The sequence below is a fragment of the Nyctibius grandis genome, chromosome 3, assembly GCF_013368605.1.
Source record: "Nyctibius grandis isolate bNycGra1 chromosome 3, bNycGra1.pri, whole genome shotgun sequence".
Taxonomy (NCBI): domain Eukaryota; kingdom Metazoa; phylum Chordata; class Aves; order Nyctibiiformes; family Nyctibiidae; genus Nyctibius; species Nyctibius grandis.
The window spans coordinates 64,470,373-64,490,461 of record NC_090660.1 but is presented as its reverse complement, the minus strand read 5'-3'; the positions used below and the strand labels follow the sequence as shown (position 1 = coordinate 64,490,461).

The 20,089-nt window shown below is 41.9% G+C and overlaps 1 protein-coding gene across 1 annotated transcript in view; it reads right to left on the bottom strand.

Moving 5' to 3' along the window:
- ASXL3 (ASXL transcriptional regulator 3) overlaps positions 1-19,633 on the bottom strand; it is a 135,569-nt gene extending 115,936 nt beyond the window's left edge. The window contains exon 1 of the mRNA XM_068396971.1: positions 19,514-19,633. Coding sequence (XP_068253072.1) covers positions 19,514-19,567 — 54 coding nt within the window. The 5' untranslated portion in view covers positions 19,568-19,633. The remainder of the gene's footprint in view (positions 1-19,513) is intronic.
- Between the last annotated feature and the right edge of the window lie 456 nt (positions 19,634-20,089).

The window sequence follows — 20,089 nt, the reverse complement described above, 5'->3', positions numbered from 1 at the left end:
CCATTGCCTCTCACTCTGCCCAGCCTTTCTCTACTCTCAAAGTGATACTCTCATTTTTGAGGTGTTGCAATACCCCTAACTTCCGTATCTCCCACCTTCCTGCATCCCTACTGAAATACCTTTCTTCCCTTGTCCTTATCACAGTACACTCCCACAGTACATTCCTGTTATCCTCTACCTCTTGAAACATTAGCACATCCATACAGATGCAGTTCATAGCCATGTGTTCCCCAAAACCCACGCACAGGTACACAAGAGCTGCCTAGGTAGTCACTACTGAATAACAAGCTAGCAGCATGCTGTAGCTCTTAGGTGCTGACAGGACAAATTGCATTGTGAACCTCCCGTGGCTTGCAGACCATATTCTCTGCCTATTTAGTTTAGAGTAGAAGTTTCAATTTCTGCATCAGTGCACCCAGCTGAAAAACACGGGTCAAAGCTGTTTACAAGCACGAATCATTATTCCAGTAAAGGGGCCAGGACCAAAACATAGCTCTGCCACCCAAAAACATTACTGAAATCTGCACTCCTTCGGTGATCACACAGGCCACGATCCTGAAATGCCTCTAATTCCAGCAGGGATAAAAATTCCCCTTTGGCACCTACCCCCGTACAAAATGAAGAGAGGCCATGCTTAGGTGACTGGAACTAATGGAGCGGAATGGATATGAGTGCCCCGTCAGCTGCCTTCATATTACAGATAAGAGAGGAAAGAACTACCACCAGTGCGAATACATTCATCACTACTAAGGGAACAAGAATAAAAAACACTAAGCAGCACCAAACCCCAAACACATTTGCTTCCATATATATGCTTTTTTCTCTATTGAAAGCTGATACAGATTTTTGTTTTCTGAGACACTAAAAGGTTTTCTGTATAATTTATGTTTCAGCATAGTAAAATAAAAAAAAATATCAAGAGTAAAACTTCCCAGAAAAATCAAGAGAGAATGAGTACATGTTTGTTTTAAACGCCTTTATCGCTTAATTTCCTCAGGCAAATGTAATGTGTAAGGGTTACTTTTAATGTGAGAAATAAAATTCCTACTGGCTACTCTCTGAACGCACCAAATTTAACAGGAGGTGACAGTTATGCCGGTTTTCTTGCCATTGCTTTACTATCAGAGCTTATCTTGTTAGACAGTGTCCTAGAGATACAGACCTAAGATTTCCAGAAGGCAAAAAAGAAAACAAAAAAAAAAAAAAGGAGGGGGGAAAAAAGGATAGCAGAATATAAATACAATATTTTAAACTATGCACTCTACCTCAATATTCTTACATATTAGTTTCAGCCATTTTAAGTATTTCATCCAAGTAAAACTCACCCACTAAAAGGGTAAGACAAGTTTCATGCTGCAACTGACACTGATGAACCATGAATACATTTAATCAATCACAAATGACTTCTATCCATGTTACTAAAATATGGTTAATGGCAGCAAACATAAAAATAAAACTGTAAAAATTATACTTCCATTTTAATTCTGTCAGATGGTATGAAACTACCTCATGAAATTTACAGCACATTTTGTTGCTTAGGTGAAAAGCCAGTATAAGTCACATTGATCCTCTTAACCTCACAAGGGAAGTCCATAAACTTCACAACTCAGTTGTTTGCTCTGTTCCTCACTCACAGATGAAACACAGCATCACTCCCTTCGAATTAATAAGCAAGCAAAGATGCAGAAAATTACTAAGAATCTTTCTTAGTAATTTTGTCCCAGAAAGAAAGATTGGCACATGTCTAATGCATGGAAAAGCTGGAAAGAAATTCCTGAGAGGTGTACGGCAAGTGATAAAAGCTAAAGACAACAAAAAAAGCTTTCACAAATACATCAACAGCAAAAGGAGGGTCAAGGAGAGCCTCCACCACTTGCTGAATGAGGAGGGTAGTGTAGTGTCAGGGGATGAGGAAAAGGCAGAGGTGCTCAATGCCTTCTTTGCCTCGGTCTTTAATGTCAAGACCGGTTGTCCTCAGGAGACTCAGCCCCCAGAGCCTGAAGTTAGGGACGGGGTCTGTGTGAACCCCCCGTAATCCAGGAGGAGACAGTTAGTGACCTGCTGTGCCAGTTGGACACCCACAAGGCTATGGGCCCGGATGGGATTCACCCCAGAGTAATGAAGGAACTGGCAAATGAACTTGCCAAACCACTCTCTATTACCTACCGGCAGTCCTGGTTAACTGAAGAAGTTCCAGCTGACTGGAAATTAGCAAATGTAACACCCATCTACAAGAAGGGCCGGAAGGACGATCCAGGGAACTATAGGCCTGTCAGCCTGACCTCAGTGCCAGGCAAGGTGATGGAACAGATCATCCTGAGTGCCATTACACGGCACATGCAGGACAATCGGGGCATCGAGGCCAGCCAACATGGATTCATGAAAGGCAGGTCCTGCTCGACCAACCTGGTCTCCTTCTATGACCAAGAGACCTGCTTAGTAGATGAGGGCAGGGCTGTGGATGTAGTCTATCTAGACTTCAGTAAGGCATTTGACACTGTCTCCCACAGCATCCTCCTGGACAAACTGGCTGCCCGGGGCTTCGATGGGTGGACTCTTAAATGGGTTAAAAACTGGCTGGATGGCCGAGCCCAGAGAGTGGTGGTGAATGGGGCAAAGTCCAGCTGCCGGTCGGTCACTAGCGGTGTTCCCCAGGGCTCAGTTCTGGGGCCAGTGCTGTTCAATATCTTTATAGATGATCTAGACGTAGGGATTGAGTGCACCCTCAGTAAATTTGCAGATGACACCAAGCTGGGTGGGAGTGTCGATCTGCTGGAGGGTAGGAAGGTCCTACAGAGGGATCTGGACAGGTTAGATAGATGGGCCGAGACCAACGGCATGAGGTTCAACAAGAACAAGTGCCAGGTCTTACACTTCGGCCACAACAACCCCATGCAGCTCTACAGGCTGGGGGAAGAGTGGTTAGAAAGCGGCCCAGTGGAAAGAGACCTGGGGGTGCTGATCGACAGCCGGCTAAACATGAGCCAGCAGTGTGCCCACGTGGCCAAGAAGGCCAATGGCATCCTGGCCTCTATTAGGAATAGTGTAGCCAGCCGGTCTAGGGAAGTGATCGTCCCTCTGTACTCGGCACTGGTGAGGCCGCATCTTGAATACTGTGTTCAGTTCTGGGCCCCGCACTTCAAGAAAGATGTTGAGGTGTTGGAGCGAGTCCAGAGGAGGGCGACCAAGCTGGTGAAGGGTCTGGAGGGTCTGACCTATGAGGAACGGCTGAGGGAGCTGGGGTTGTTTAGCCTGGAGAAGAGGAGGCTCCGAGGTGACCTTATTGCAGTCTACAACTACCTGAAGGGAGGTTGTAGTGAAGTGGGAGTTGGCCTCTTCTCCCGGGCAACTAGCGATAGGAGAAGAGGACACAGCCTCAAGCTTCGCCAGGAGAGGTTCAGGTTGGACATCAGGAAGTATTTCTTTACAGAAAGGTTTATTAGACATTGGAATGGGCTGCCCAGGGAGGTGGTGGAGTCACCATCTCTGGATGTGTTTAAGAAAAGACTGGACATGGCACTTAGTGCCATGGTCTAGTTGACAGGGTGGTGTAGGGGCAGCGGTTGGACTCGATGATCCCTGAGGTCTCTTCCAACCTGGTTGATTCTGTGATTCTGTGATAAAGGTGGAAAAATTAAAAGTCCCTCGCAATCGTACACAAAATAGAATGCCAGTTTCAGTTCCTTGAGCCCACCTGTTCAAGTACTGGAGGCAAAATGGAAAAGTGAAATCTCCACAAAATGAAAAATGATGAAAGCATTGGTTTTGGTTTATTTTGGATATGTTTTTTTTTGTGGGGGGGGGGGGGGGGGGGGGGCTGTTGCTTGCTTGCTTGTTTGTTTGTTTGAAATAGGAGAGTTATTCTTTCTTGTCAGAACAGACAATACAAAAGAGCAGAGTCTTAAGAGTCCTTGGATGTTATGCAGTTTTTTCCTTCCAAAGCTTCCACAATTATTTCACATCAGTTTTCATTAGTCTGAACCACGACATCATTGTGTACAGAATAGAGTTCACTGGCACAATCCAGATCTACTGCTTAAATTGCTCCGAGAGCAGATATGGTAAGTCATGTTTTTGACCTAAAGAAATACAGCCTCCTCACAGAATGTGCAAAGAGAGAATTCTTTTGTTAGCTGTCAGTGGGATTTTGCTATCTCTGTTAAATATATAATGGTTAGTGTCGTAACAAAGATCAGCCATCGTGTTATGGCATTTATCTTCATGAGTGAAGAGAGGAAGGGCTACTGTGATTTATTCCGTCTCTCCTCATGAGACGATTAATGTCATAAGAGATTAGTCTTCAGTACTGACTTATACATGGAATAAAATACAGGGCTGGAGTGGGATGCTAGGCAGTTTTAATTGCCTCAAGTTTGGAAGCCCTCATTACTTACAGATGGCACAGCTGACAATTACTCATCTAAGATTTTCAAAAATAGGAGAATATTTTGCAGTTCACTAACTCATATCCATTTTGTGTCATTTGTTTGTTCAGTCCTTCTTATCAGTCTTTCCACATAGTCCTTTCCCCCCATCTCACCACCTAAGTCCACCCACGCTCATTCTGTTAAATACACCATTTATTGCAGAACTGAAGTCCATACTGGTGGTTTATAGCGATATTTGGTAGCATCTGTTTAAAGGTTTGAAAAATACACTAATTAACAACTATTACTAAGAAACATTTGTCACACTACAGGCAGATTAGAAAGAACATATAATGGCTCTGTATCTGTGTTTGTATTCATATATAAATACATAAACAAAACCTGGGCTAGAAGGAGCAGCTTTCCTCAAGTTTTGAGAAAAGTTACATGCTCGCTTCTTCCCAGGGACATCGTAAAATAATCTGACCATCCTAAAGTTAATAATCTTTCAAAGGCCTACCACTTTGGAGAAATGCACACAGCATATTTTGTTTACGTGCTCCCCACTCTTTCTTATGAAAGAAAATACTTCAGATAATACTGTGGTGAAAAAAAATGATAAGTAAAAGTTTTGTTAAAGATGGAAGACTTATTTTTCCCCCAAAATGGAACAGCAATTGTCCTATTTTCTTAAATTTTCCTTTTCTGGATACTGCTAAATCACGCCAAGCTAGGTAAACTTTAATCCTTGATATAAATGTTTTTACTGTTAAAACCAGCAATTCTTTACCATTGGTTTACATCAAATAGAACACATTATTAAAAAGCTCTCACCACAAAGCGTGACCTTTATCTAGGCTTCTCAAGTACTGACTTAAACATTTTTATCAGGCTGTTAATCACATCCACATATAATGTGATCAGCAACTGAGACCAGCCCTGACAGCAAGACCAGCCGGGTAACAGGGCAACATTATGGCAGGGAAGAAGTATCATGAAAGCGAAGGACATTTCTTATCGATGGTAAGTGGATAGGAAAGGAAAATCAATGAGTCCTCATCAGTACAACTGTCTACCAGCTGGATGCTGATTTCCCTTAGAGATTTAAACCAATAGAAGTAATCACTTGGCATAGGTAAGGAAATTCAATAGGACCTCCAGCCTATAAAGAAAGGTGAACTGTGACTTCAGAACTGGAGTTCATAAGGAGACAAAATGCTGATTGTTAAACCAACAGTTTGTAATCAGATCTCAAACCAAAATACAGAACATGCCTTCCCCCATAGGGGGAAAATCTGAAAATGTTCAGGATAATCTGTAATTGTTCAGGAGGCTCCAAACTCCTGATCCTGCTTGAAGGCATTATTCCAAGCTACAAGACTGGCTGACCCCTTCAAGTCAAGCTGGACAAGCACTGACCAGGTTACAGTGAGAAATGGCCATCAGCCGTACACACCATGCAACTACTACCATCACCAAACTGCAGAACCACACAAAGTAACTGATCAACAGAGAGGAATCACAGAGGATTTTATAAAGGACTATAAAGACAGAGACTTCTCATACAGCTAGGCTTCCTGTTCAAGACAAGCCTCTATTTTTAAGGGTCCTTAATATCACAGCATATTTCTTATCCTAAGACCCCTCACTATACATTGAACAAATTCAACTATTGCCTGTCAGGACAGCAACTGTAACCCAAGAAAAGCAATCCAAGAGAGAGTAAAACATAGCTGTTATACAGTATATTCAGTCATGGTTTTTATTCTTCTTCTATGACCACTACGACAACGTACACATGAGGATGTGAGTTTTCCCAAAGTCACATCTCCTCAGCAAATGTAGCAGTAAAAATTGCCAGCTCCTAGGAAATGCTACTGGCAAACAAATTCAATGTCTATGGGGCTTAGGCACACCATTTTAGACGTAATGTTTTAGAAGTTGATAATAATACATGTTCTAGCTATATCTTCCATTGCCCTCCAAAACCAGCTACCAATAAGTGAACAGAAAAATGAAAACTTTTTGGAAAAGTTACACTGCCTCAACTTGGGCTTCCAGTGTAACTACTGAACTCATACTGTACCTTTGAAACAATGAGAATTAGTAATGAGATGAGCCTTACAGTTCAAATCCAGGAGTGCAATCTTCCTTTAACTGTGCCAGACAATCTCACCCAAAGACATAAAATCATACTTAGGAGATTTACATGCTATGTCCTCTGAGGTTAAAACAAAAATAAACCAAGGTGTCCAGAATCACAATAAGAAAACTACCAGTGTCTCATATTCAGTTATCATGACAGACAGACTTTTGAACGTGGGAGATTCTAGGAGATTTTTTTTTTTCTGCTCTAGAAATAACCTGGGCAAGATAATTTGAAACCAATTCTGAAAATTCCAATAGGAGATCTTACTACCAAATGGATGAGAAAATATTTCAGAAGACAAATTGATCTTTTCAATTATTTCAAAGGGATTACTTATAATTTCAACAATACTCCTTTGGACAAGATAGCCCATAATGGAACTTGTTCTAAAAATAAACAGATGCAACATAATCGAAACATAGTATTTCATTTCCAAGACAAAGGCACTGTCTTTTACAGAGGAAAGAAGAATTTTTTTCATCTTGGTGTTTCATTCCATTCCTTATACACCCAAAGTCTGAGAATAATCCAAACTTTAAAGATGACGGTTTGGGGACTTTAGCTGGTTACGTAATTAAGTGAAAGGGTAGCTAAATAAACAAAAGAAATGTAATTTTATCCTAGAATTCAGAAGGGTTTTTTTGAAAAATCATTTCTTTCGTTGTCAGTCATAGATTTTTTTTTTTTTCTCCCTTCAGTATATTTGCTATTCTACTTCTCATTGGTACAAGAACAACTCCATCTCTTCTTCACTGCTTCCCAATGCAGCACTACCATTTTTCTCCCCAGGATTACATCAGTATCACCCAAGCACACACTCTTTTCACCACATGACTTGCCAACAGACATAAACCCAGTTTCATTCTCTTCTACTAATCCCAGAAAATGTATTCAAGTACTAAAAGTAATAAGCTTCATAACTATTATTATGTATGTATGTAGCACTTAAAACCTCATTTTTTTCAGAACATTAATCCTCAGAATGCTTTCCCCAGATCCTTTTCCTCCCCCTTCACACCCATATTTTTCCATAAAATTAACTCCAACATTTAACGTCACTTTAACTAACACATGAAGCTTCTTGCCATAACAGCTCTAGGAATGCAACCAGGTGCAGTGATTTTAAAATTTTTTTTAAACCTCTCATTCTCTTTGCAGCTCTTTCAGAAGCATTTCCCAACCACCACGCATATATATCAACCTTGTCCACTTTTGTAGATCTGGCTCAGAATGAAGACAGAAGCATTATTTTACTTTATTTAACATTACTTTAAATAGCTTGAAACATTCTGCTACAGCTCAGACACTAATATAATGAGCGCATGAAAATCACAGTGTGAAACTGAGTCTGTCCTCATTAAGGACAGTTAAAATTGACTACACAGAGATTTTCTTTTTTTGTTGTTGTTTTTTAATTTAATGGAAGTGTTAAAGATTTCAAGAATTACAGTAAGATAAAAATGTTACGATAATGTGTCAAACAGTCTATCTCCAAGCAAAGTAGGTAACCCTACAAATTAATGGAGACAGAAGTGTTCTCTTTTGCAACATAACAATTATTTCATTAGACATTAATCTAGAAAAAATTATAACAGGTCACTGAAGAAAAAAAAAAATCCCACTTAGGCCAAACTAATTTGACAGATTAAGATATCTTAGATTTTTTTTGGTTTGTTGGTTGTTTTTTCTGAACAGATTAAAAGACGATAAAACAATGCATTGCTGATCTAACTTCCAAAATCCATACAAAACATTCTCGAGCAACTGATTTGACTCTATTACTCCAAACTTTTTTCTAGTTTCCTATCTTCTATTAAAGTTTTCAATCTGTAGTTCACAGACCAGTTAAAAGACTACCTTTTTGGAGTCCGTGAAACATAACAGCTCAAATGATTGCTCAGATACTGACTTTATCCTCTAGGCCTTTCACTCTGCTCACTCCTCTTGTTGCTTATCTCTTGCAATGTATCCTGCACCTTTCAGTCAGTCAAGCACCTGTTTGTTCACTTCTGCCACATTTATGTTCTCTTTGATTGGAAAACTCCCCAGACAGCCCTACATGAGTTCTGCAGTCTCTTCCTCAAGTGCTGCTGCTGCTGTGGGCCTGAAGGCTAAATTAACAAGCCACCACGGTTACAGTGAACATCAAACATTTACTGTGAAGGGCTGATTGTAGCACAGATACTGAAAAGTTCCTGTAGAGGTACTCAGTAAATGAACAACTAGTAATGCATGTATACAGCATGCAGCAACTTGCATGGCCAGACTGATAAAAATCTCCAAATTTACATTGTGAAGCTACAGCCCTCTAGCTCTGAAGTGCTTCTACAGCTCTAAAAAAGAGCATGCTTTAACATCACAACCACTTAGTGAGGCTCACCGTCATTGGAACACTATATCACAAAGAGCAGAAAAGATCCTTCTTCATGAAATAACTGCAGCGTTCAAGCTAGCTTAAAGCAGTAACTACATTTTCTCTCAGTATCTGCTCTTTGGTGGCTGATCCCATGCTCTAGAAACCACAGTATTCACTAACAGACTTTTACTAAGGACAAGGAGCATCAGTCCAAGACAAAGACATAGGCTTGGTTACCATTGGCGAGTTCCACTCAGATGGGTAGCTCTCATTCCAAAAGCGATAGGGGAAATTGGCAGTGAATCAGCTGATCCCTGAACACTGACTGAAGGAACAGCATTTTAGCATGAAGAAGAATTTGATTGCAAGATGAAACAACCACACAACGGACCAACCCAAGAGCTGGGAGTAGTGTCCATTTCTTGCTACTGCTGTCTACCCAAAGGATGCTGGGACTCGTTATGGGCAGATGAAATGTCCAGGCACATAGACTTGTTCTATTGATTTCTCCCAGTCAGTCTCACCAGGGCTGTAACCCAATACTTGACACGATATATATAGAAGATTTGGGCTGCGAAAGTCAGGAATTGAGGACTACATCAAAACATGCAATCCTTATTCTGTCCTCCCATCAAATATTTCTTACTGGGATACCTGGCAAAAAGCACTTCAGCTATTGCCCAGAAGGCCACTGTTATACTGCGATCTACATTCAAAGTCTCCCGCTGCACAGATGTACTGGGCAGGGTGAACTAAATTGTCACAAGAATCTCCACCATTATTTTAAAGATTAGTAGCCTTACAAAAGACAGCTCATGCTCTACACTACCGCTTCCCCCTTCTTTTCTATGATCTGGCCTGATGGACCCAAGCACTTGCTGAACTGTCCAGCCATTCTGCTGATGTGTGCTTAACAGACAAGAGATGTTTAATAATGCAACACAACTTGACAGCACAGCATCCCAGGCACAGGACAAAAGGAAGACAAACAACCTGTTTGACAAGGATTGCCAGTGTAGCAAAATTGGCTACACAAATTTTCCTTATTCTTGGACAAAAAAAAAATCGTTTCAAACTGAGAGACCTCGGCACAATAACAATCCGGGCAAATGCTTGGTAGTCCCTGGCATCTTCAGGAACTTCTGGAACCATGGGTCACCTCGAAACCAGTAACAAAAAGGTATTAACATATCTTCAGTAGCAACTTATTTGAAAACGTCTTCAACAACAATTTACTGAGCTTATTCCACAGCTAGACAGTGAGCTTTACTGTTATTCTACTTTCTTTTTGTCTTTTTAAAAGAGAAGATGAGTGCTTACAAGATGTCTCAAAAACCTGCATTATGAATGAAACAAATTATGAAATAGATTAGAATGCATTAAGCCCTGCTGCTCTAAGTACGAACTTGCTGCAGCATTCCTACATCAAACTGCCAAAAAAATCCAGAAACTAAGTCCAAAAAAGTCTCAAAAAAGCAGAGAATGTGAATGAGCACCATTAAATGGATACAGAATTCTCAAATTGTGCAGAAGACTGATGTTTTCTGTCTCGTCATTGTCAGAAAAAAAGAGGTAACGATGCATTTGAATTCTAACTCATGCCCATTGGACAACTTATCCTAATCATTTTACTCTCCTAGTTCTCCCATTTTTTAAGTAAGATATGAAATTCCACAAAAAGACCAGATTCTGGCAAAGGCCAGAGAAGTCCTAGCGCCTATAGGTAATGAAAGTTACCAAGTGATTTTATAGATTTCACAAAACTAAAATTAATTTGGGGCATGACATATTTTCAAGTCTAAACAGACAAGATGACCTCGAGGCCCTTTCCAAATTTATCTTCTACGATTATCGGTTCTATGACTATTGAAGTAATGCTCTAATTAAGATGCTTTTCCCACTCTAAACTCTGAATTCCAAAGAGGTTCTCATTGGTCTTACCTGTCTAGAGTTTCTAAATGATAGAAATGCCAAATGAGATCAAAGAAGCTGGTGTGATCACAGAGTGTCATAATTTTGAGATAGCTGCCAGAATCTTGGTCCAGAAGAATGACAGCAGGCTATTGCCAATAAGGGTCTATTTGCTCCCATTACCCTTGCTAGGAAATACTGGTAGATCGGTGTAGTGACATGGAATGTCCCATGCTTCTCTGATACAGCAATGTCAATAGATATCCCAGCAGCTGGTGGATAACTGGGAATTTTGAGACATAAAAAGAATTAACGTTTATCCAAAAATAGACATCAATAGATGTACTGAAACATCTGGATGTGGAATTTGTTCTGTTAAAACTGATGGAACTGAAAGAAAAATAATTGAAACAAAGTTATCGCTTCATGAAGGACGAAGTTAAGTACTTTAAAGGCAAGGACAAATCACACAGGATATGAAGATTGACTGTGATTTACTAGACTCCATAGACACAAGGCATCTCACCAACTATACTGAACCACTACACACAGTCAGGCAGGTTCTCCAGGCTGCTAAGAGTCAGCTGAAATGGAGTAAAACTTTGACCTTCAAATGGTTGATGTATACTTTGGTTAAGGCTCTTTTCCCTCTCTAGACATCAAGTTATACAGGAAGCTAACCAGGCTAAAGCAATATAAACCCTGACTAGAATGACTGCTCCACTAAATTCCTGATCCTGTCTGTACTTAATCAACATCATAACAACAGAGAGAGAAAATAGCTTCGACATTAAGTTCTCCAAATCAAATCATCTACTAGCTCAAGACGCTTGTCTGTCAAGGAACACTTCTGAAGTTGTAGATGTTTAGAAAATATTGTTATCTGTAAGTCAGACTATGCTCTATAGGATGCAACTGTCATCCACAGAATAATGATCTCTAGAGTTGAGCCTCTACAAGCAGTGAGGAGACTCTCATCATCACAGGTTTGGCTAGACAAATCTATGTATATAGGAGGACAAGTTTTAAAACAGAGTATGTAATGTGTGCCTTCTAAATAAATTACTTTCTGATGCTCCAAAATAATGAACAATAATCTAGGACATGACCTGGAATGTCTTCTACAATCTGTCTGCCCAATTCTCTTAATGAGTCTGTGAATGTCCCTGATGATTCCTGAGCAACAGACTGAACTGTGGTTGCCAATCCTGGCAAAGGCTGTCAGATAGCAACTAAACTCGATGCTACACTACAAGTCTCCTCAGACACCTGAGGTACAGGATGCCACACCAGACTCAGAACCTGCAATGTAACAGCTGGATCCTGTATGTTAAAAACCTCATCTAAAAGGTCCTCCGATATTAAGGAAAGCTACATGCCAGGGTCCACACAGACTTTGTCCTGCTGAGCTCAAGCCATTCAAGAGAGATGAACTCTAAACATTCAAAGGATGAAAACATCAGATCCCCCCTGGTTTCCTGTTCCAATGCCAGAAACACCAGAGCTTGCTTAGACCAAAGAGAATGGTGCTGCTCTATACCCCTCCAACACTAAGTGCAGTCCCCAGCCCTAACCAGTGCACTGACATCAAAGAGGCTCTAGGAAGAAGGCATGCACTGCCAGACGGCTTATTAACTGTCTCCTGAGACTCATGATGTCTGTGCTAAAGTACTACAGTCATAAGTGGATATATTTAGGTAGTGGTCTGCTTAAGGTATGATATTCAGAAAGACATAGGTCATCCCTTCAAACCAAGATTAGCTGTAGGTAAGGCAGCACCTCTCTACCCTTATCACATTCCCAGCAGGTACAGCTCCTCCCAAGAAAGTAACTCCAGCAATAGGAAACTATGTAGCAGGACTTCGAAAAGACAGAGCAGCCTCAGGGGGCCAGTACATAAGTGATTTGGGTTTCTTTGGGGAGGGTGACTGTCATTCAAAGTTGGTAAGATATTACATAGGCCACCTATGGCCAATCTGTTGTCCTTGAGCAGCATGGGGATTTGCTACTGAACTAACAGGATGAGCAAATGGGCTGAACCAGGATGTGCCCCTTAGAGCTGAATCTATTCCAGGTTGTTCTTCTGCCTTTGCACTGGAAGCTGATTGTTCCAGAGTGAAGGTTGAGATATTTGATTCCTTCAGTCTGTAAGTTCCTCAAAAGGAGGATTTGATCAGTTTCAACTGGAACCCATGGAATCATAACAAAATAATTTCCACTACGCACGTCTTCTCCCAGATCCTGATAGCAGAAAAGGAGGTCACTATTTAGTTATTGCTATTTACAGGGAATGCAAGATTATCATCATCATACCCAGGAAAAGGGAAAACATTTTGAAGCTTACAACATCTAAAAAAAACCTATTACTCCAAAGCCAAGAGGTCAAGTTTAGCGATAAAGAACAAAGGAAGGCTCCAGCAGGAAGTACAGGGAGCTTGGCTTTTCGCCTTCAGGACAGCATGCTACCCGGTCCAGACCAGGATGCTGCAATGACACGATCTGATCCAGGAACTGGTGACCTGGGCTAGGAAATCCAAAGCAACCTAGCTGCGAAGGGTGTGTAGGGCCCTGCATGTGGTTAGTGGAAACTATTTCACTGTGATTCCACTGGTTCCACATGCAACTGGCCAAATCTTGTTTGTGAGAAACTTGTCAACTGCTGGAAGAAGAAAAAACAGATCAGTTATTTCAACAGAAATATGTAGTATGACAGGAAAATATTGGTTCTTCTACAGAGAAAGGTAAGTCAGGAGCCACTGGAGCACTAAATCACACCTTAAGGCACGCAGAACACCATCATATTGTTGAGGAATGTTTATATTCAGGTTCCTGTAAGGGTTTTCTCTTGTGTTACCCTGTTTTGATAGAAGTAATGTGACATTACTGAGAACAGGTCCCATTCCTGGGATGGATTCCTGCCTTCCTAAAGGTCTGTGATGCCAAGGGTTAAAGGGCTGTCTTAAGAGTTAGAATCTCATTCCTCTCAATCTGCCCTAGAAGAACGCAAAAGGTGAACTGAAATAGATTAAATTTCTATTTTATTTGTAGACCACTTTTTAAAATCAAAAAATATTAAAACACACTAATTTCTGTATTATTTCATACTAACAAAATAAAATATTGACACTTAAAACACAACCACAGAAGGTAAAAAGAAAAATAAGTGCAAGTTCAACCTTGTCTAACAAGTGCAAAAATTACTTTGAATAAAACAAATTGGAGGAAACCCTAGAGCAAACCAAAATAAAATATAGCTCTTCAAAGCAGCATTGATTGTGGATCAAAGGGAAAGGCCATCAAAACTTCCCAAGCCACAAGGTTTCTGCATGTCTGAAAAAGAATTAACACAGAACAAATATGGAAATAATACTAGGTCTCTGTTAAACCAACAACAAAGAAATCCTTAATGCCATAAAACAAAGTTATGTCAAATCTCCCATTTTTAAAGATACACGAAGCTCCTTTCACACAATGCTTTAAAAAGTTATTTATAGTAATGAAAGCAAAGACTTAAGATAAAAGTCAAAGGGATTATCATCAATTGTCTAGCTACACAGAAGTTACTCTTCTAATCTTTTGCTTCATTCGTGGTCTTCAAATATGAAGATGTAATGCAAAAATATTTCCATACCACTATATGATCTGTTTCAACTACACTATCTTAGCAGACCAGACAAAGCAACAATCAGCTTTTGGACAGCCAGCCACATGAAACAGTAACATGCAAGCTAACAATTCCAACGGGCTTTTGTTGCTTTTCATGTTTTTTTTTTTTTCAGCATCAGTTTCCTTAATTAATTAGTATAATTTTCTTAAAGTTTACAGGAGGGGGAGAACAACTCTTAATTAAGAGCTGGATCCTGTCAGGAGACTAGTGCAAGAAATACAAGAATTAAGCTTTGAATATTACTCACCCAATATGCACACGTCACCTGAACCATAAGGACTCTCCACAGCCCTGTAAAGCACATAGTCTTCAGTAATGCAAGAAAACCTTTCTTTCAGAACAAAATTTGGAGAAGAAAGAGGAAAAAATACTGGAGAGGAGATCTAACACATGAATAACCCAACAAGCACGACTGTTCTCATTCTTGGCGTTTTCTTCTGCTTTATTGTCAACTAGCGGTAGAGACTTAACTGAACTGGTTTCAAAACACCACTTACAGGAAAGAGGCCAATAATAAATGCAAGCTATTCATAAAAAATCCTTTTAAAATGTTACCATAAACTATCACACTTCACAGGCAGATGTTGTATGCTTCATACACATGCTGAGCTCTGCAGTCCTGAAGTAAGTACCCTCCACTCATTCTGTTCAGGCCTCTCACCTTTCTACATCACAAATAACAAAGGATCGTGTCTGGCAGTCAAACCATAAAAGTTGGACCACTGATACCTACTTAAAAGTGTTATCAGTTCTTGCGTGGCAGAGTATCCTTGGACATGTTTTGTTCTCGTATTTTTCATTTCAATATTTTTTATGCAGTATCTTATGGCGTTGAATTATTAAGAGGCAGAATTCACTATTACAGGACTTTCAGCAACTACTTGAGAGTCCTTGTGAGTTTAACAACAGCTGAAACTAAATGGATACAAGTTTTTTCAACTGAAATTGCTTAAACTACTCAAGTGTTTAACCCTTCTATTCAATTTTCATGAGTTTCCTGTATGATGAGAAAACAACAATATGGTTTCATCAAATGAGGATCAACTGAAAGACAGAGGAAAGACAGGACGTTTTTCCTCCTTCCTTTAAAGGTTTCTCGTTCTTTTCAGTGTTCTATCTTAGTCTATCAGACACAAAAAGCAGAAACCTGGTATGGAGATAATGCCCAGGGTGTACATAAGTATCGCTGTAGTCCGCTGCAAAGTACAAAGTGAGCTGACATATCAGTCTACATCAAAGATATGCCCTTTGGCAGGTTGCAAAAACTGGTTGCAATTTTGTCCATAAAAATGCGTGTTCTACAAAATGAGTTCTGTAACATGAACTGTTAGTGGTATGCCACCATTCCACTGATCCTGCACATGCGTTCATTTCTCAGGAATGCTTGTAAGCTGGGCTATGCCTTGCCCTAAGATAAGCAGACTTGCATGAGGAAAAAAAAGCAGTGTGTCGAAGACAGAAAGATTCAACTCTCTGCAGGAGACTTCTTCCACAAAATGCAAGTTCCAATACAGGACATGCCAGTGGCTCCTGTTTTATTGCCTGTATCACATACGTGGTATTTACAGCAAGGGCTGAATATAATGGAAGTCCTTTCCTGCTTATGTTTTAAAAATCAAGGGAATAGCTTGAAAAAACAGTGCATTGCACAAACTTAAGTTTTCAAAGACCCTTTAACCAAATACCAAGAAATTGCAAATGCAACACTGTCAGTTTAGCGCCTCACCACTTAGACTTACGCAACGTATTTTAAGACTGTCATGTAACATATTTTTCTAAACTACTTCTGCTTCTTTCATTGTGAATGTGGGAAATGGAGAGCTGTGTAATCAGGCTTGAGTCCAGTTTTTGTACTCCTTTTTATCCATAACTATTACACAGTGCATTATGAGTTTCAATACATATTGAATATAGATACATGACATATCCATTTCTCTCATAATTACTGCAAGAGACATAGTAATAGAGAGTGAATGAGGTAAAAGTGTAGCTACAGAAGGAAGATGATTTTATGACTATGAAACAGAACTACTACGGAGACGCTGTTGGTACCCTAACTGCCTCTCCCACAGATTTCCTGCACAGCTTGGAGTAAGGTACTTAATCTTTCCATGCCTCAACTCTGCATGGGTAAAGCAGAGGTCAAAATACTTAACTTCATAGGCATGTTATAAGTACGGAAACATTTGCGTTTGGGAAGCTACTGGGTGTTGCTAATAATAGCTATGTATGTACAACTGACACATAAAAAGAAAAATATATTTTATCACTGAGTTTGAAAGGCGCATAGAAAATTAAGTAGGGCACCTCACATCAAAGAAAATAAAATGAAAAATTAGCAGCTCTAGTGAGTGAGCTTAAAGTACTTGGGAAACTAGCATGCAAGTACATCATTTAAAGTCTAGGTTGTAATATATGGATGTGCATAACAGTGAAAAAGCAAAGCCAGCAATGTTACCTCTGTCATTTCATACTTTTTAGCACTTCACTTTGAAAGCCCGATATTGTTGTAATGTACGGGCTTTTGCAGAAAATTTAACACGTAAACATCCATACATTTGCTGTATGTATTAATTCAATATCCTGTTCCTAAAAATAATTCAGCAGCATACAATTTTACAACATATTGATCTAGGTAACTCATGAGTCGTTTTTTGTGAGTAGGTATCAATCACTTCATTGTTTACTTGTCGTTGGAAAGAAATTGATTTAATCAAACCTTGCAGTAATACATTATTGATGTATCCCAAGAAAACGAAGTCATAATGAACCATCAGGGTCCTAACATAAAACAGTGTAAGGAGTGGCAATTTTTCTTCAATCTTTCATTGTGATTTGCAAACAGAGGTCACCATACAAGTAAAGCCCAGCGTAAGACTGTAGTTGTTGTGAGCAGCACTATGCGGCATTCACATAATGTACTTGGGATGAGTTCTCCATAACTTGGCAATCCCAGTAGGCAAGACAAAACCACACTGTGGACCTTGTGTATTGCAGTGTATAATTTTTACTCAATTTTAGCAAATCATGATCCTTCTGAGGGGAATGTGAGGTGATACGACATCAAGAAAATAAGAGAGAGTCTTAGCCTTCTCCTCAGCACTGGCTCAGCCTTTGGTCTCCAGAGGCTTTAAACTTTTCCATATATTGGACCACATTGGAATAGCAATTTTACTCGATACACAATAAAATTCCTTTACGCATACCTGTCACACAAAATACAGCTTATAGTGGCAACTGCAGCAGCAACTTGAAAGGGTAAAGTTATAATAGTATTTGATGTATTTTATAGACTTTTGAATACACGTTGTCAGTTTAAAGCATGGAAAAACAAGTACTGTAGCAACACCCACTGCCAAAATTATTTTGGCAAAGGTGAGTGTTTCACTGCAGTTAAACTTTTGTTACAATGGTGAGAAATAAGAGAGGACAGTAGCAACACTGTATCAGAACAGCTTCACTAAAGCCGCATTATTACAAAATGTTGTAGGATATACAAGGAGCCACATCACAATTTAGCACTGACCAAACACATGAGAACACCTCGGTACAGCTTGCAGAGACATCTATAGGTAGTGTCTGTCTAATACCTTATAATTATTTACATAGGACAGAGAGGCTGAACTTCCTCTGTAGGAATTCATACAAGGTGTAAACATTTTTACAAGAAATGTGCTTCACAACTAAACAAATAATAGTAATAAGATATCAATACCCATTACCAAAAACAGATGCACCATTAGCACAGACATGTTACTTAAGCAATTAAGTCTGTATCAGAGATGGATAAAAGTTGGTGTAGATACAAAAAGCAATACAACCAGTAGCCTATCCTCCCAGCTTTGTCATCTTTCTACGCGCTCAACTGAAGCTGAACCAGACCCAACTTTGCAGAAGACACACATACAAATGTGTACAACCACATATGCTGTATCGTGCATAACTGTTTGTTGTAAAATTCCTAGAATGGAGAGAACCCGTACATACTCCGAAACTGAAAAACAACATAAAAAATGTGCTCTATTACACTTAGCAAACAATAATACAGAATCATGAAAACAGATACAGTAGGGTAAGGGAGACAATTTCTTAACGAAGTGGGAACGGACTAGGTCTCCAGAGCCACAGAGCCCTTCCAGCAGTGAGTTTGACTGCCCTGGATATTTCCCTGCTCAGTGGGGGAAGTAGAGTGGGTGAAGGGAAATCCCAGGACAGAGTTCTCGCTAACGTCCTCGCCCCTCACCCCAGCCCTCCTGTCCGCACTAAAGGGAGGAAAAGGCAATTCCCAGATATTTCACTTTTCTCTACAATTAAAACGAGGGATTTTCTTGGGATATCTGACGCGTGAACTTGCAGAGATAGAAACAATTCCTGGGTATTTACACACACACACATGCAAAGGAAGAAAAGAATAGGCATTTCCTCACACATACACCGAAGAAGGGATGTAGCTATTTCTCCTCTCCAGGCGGGGACGGGAAGGGAGCAGAGGGCTGCCCGTACCGCCAGCTCGGGCTCCCCCACGCTCGGAGCTGGCTGCCCCGGCACCGCCGTGGGCGGCACCCCCTCTCCAACACCCCCCCCCCACACACACACAGGCACGCCCGAGCTCTCCTCACGCTGGGGCACCCCAGCCTCTCCCGTCACACACTGACTCGCACAAGCTCCCTCGCACACTCCCTCCCTCAAACCCTCGCACACACGCTCGCCCCCTCCCTCACGCTCACACACACTCCCGCACAGGCGCTCCCTCACACACACTCTCCTCCTCATTCTCCCTCTCACAGACAGTCCCTCACACACTCTCCCCTCAGTCTCCCTCACACGCTCGTTCTCTTGTCTCTCTCACCCCCCCCCCCCCCCCCCCCCCCCTCACACCCCCCCCCCCCCTCACACGCCCGCCCGCCCGCCCCAACAGCCCCAACAGCCGGCAACAAAGCGGCGGGCAGCGCGCCGGGCTGGCGGCGGCGGGACGCGCGCGGCGCGCACACTCACTCACACACACTCACGCACACACACGTTCTAGCACACACACGCACACACAATGCTGCCGCGGCACCTACCAGGCGGGCAGCCTCGGCCCAGGTGCGGTCCTTCTTCTTCCTCTTGTCTTTCATGTTTGCATCTCATTGAGGTGGTGCTGGGGGAAGGCGGGGGGAGGGCGGACGGGGAGGGCGGGGGGGGCCCGGAGGGGTTCCGCACGGACAATGATACGGTGACACCGAGCTCTGGAGCCCCCGGGGCGGGAGGGGCGGGGGAGGAGGCGGAGGCGGAGGAGGAGGGGAGAGGGGGCCGGGCCGGCTCGGCTCCCCGCAGCGGCGGCGGCAGCGGCACAGCTGACAGCTTGAGGGATGCTCCGCTACGCTCACAACAATGCACTATGACGTCACGCGGGGGAATGGCGCCCGCACCAAACATCCCCGCGGCGGCGGCGGCCGCCCTCGCGAGGAGGCCGCCCGAGAGCGCTCCCGCCGCCAAGCCTCGCGAGAGCGGCCGCGGCGCCGCTCTCCCCGTGGGCTGGGGGCAGTGGGAGGGGAGCGGAGCGGAGCGGAGCGCGGCGGGAGGGAGGGTGGCCGGCCGGCGCGGCCGGACTACAACTCCCACGGTGCGGCGCGGCGGGCGGGGCGTCTCCCCGGGGA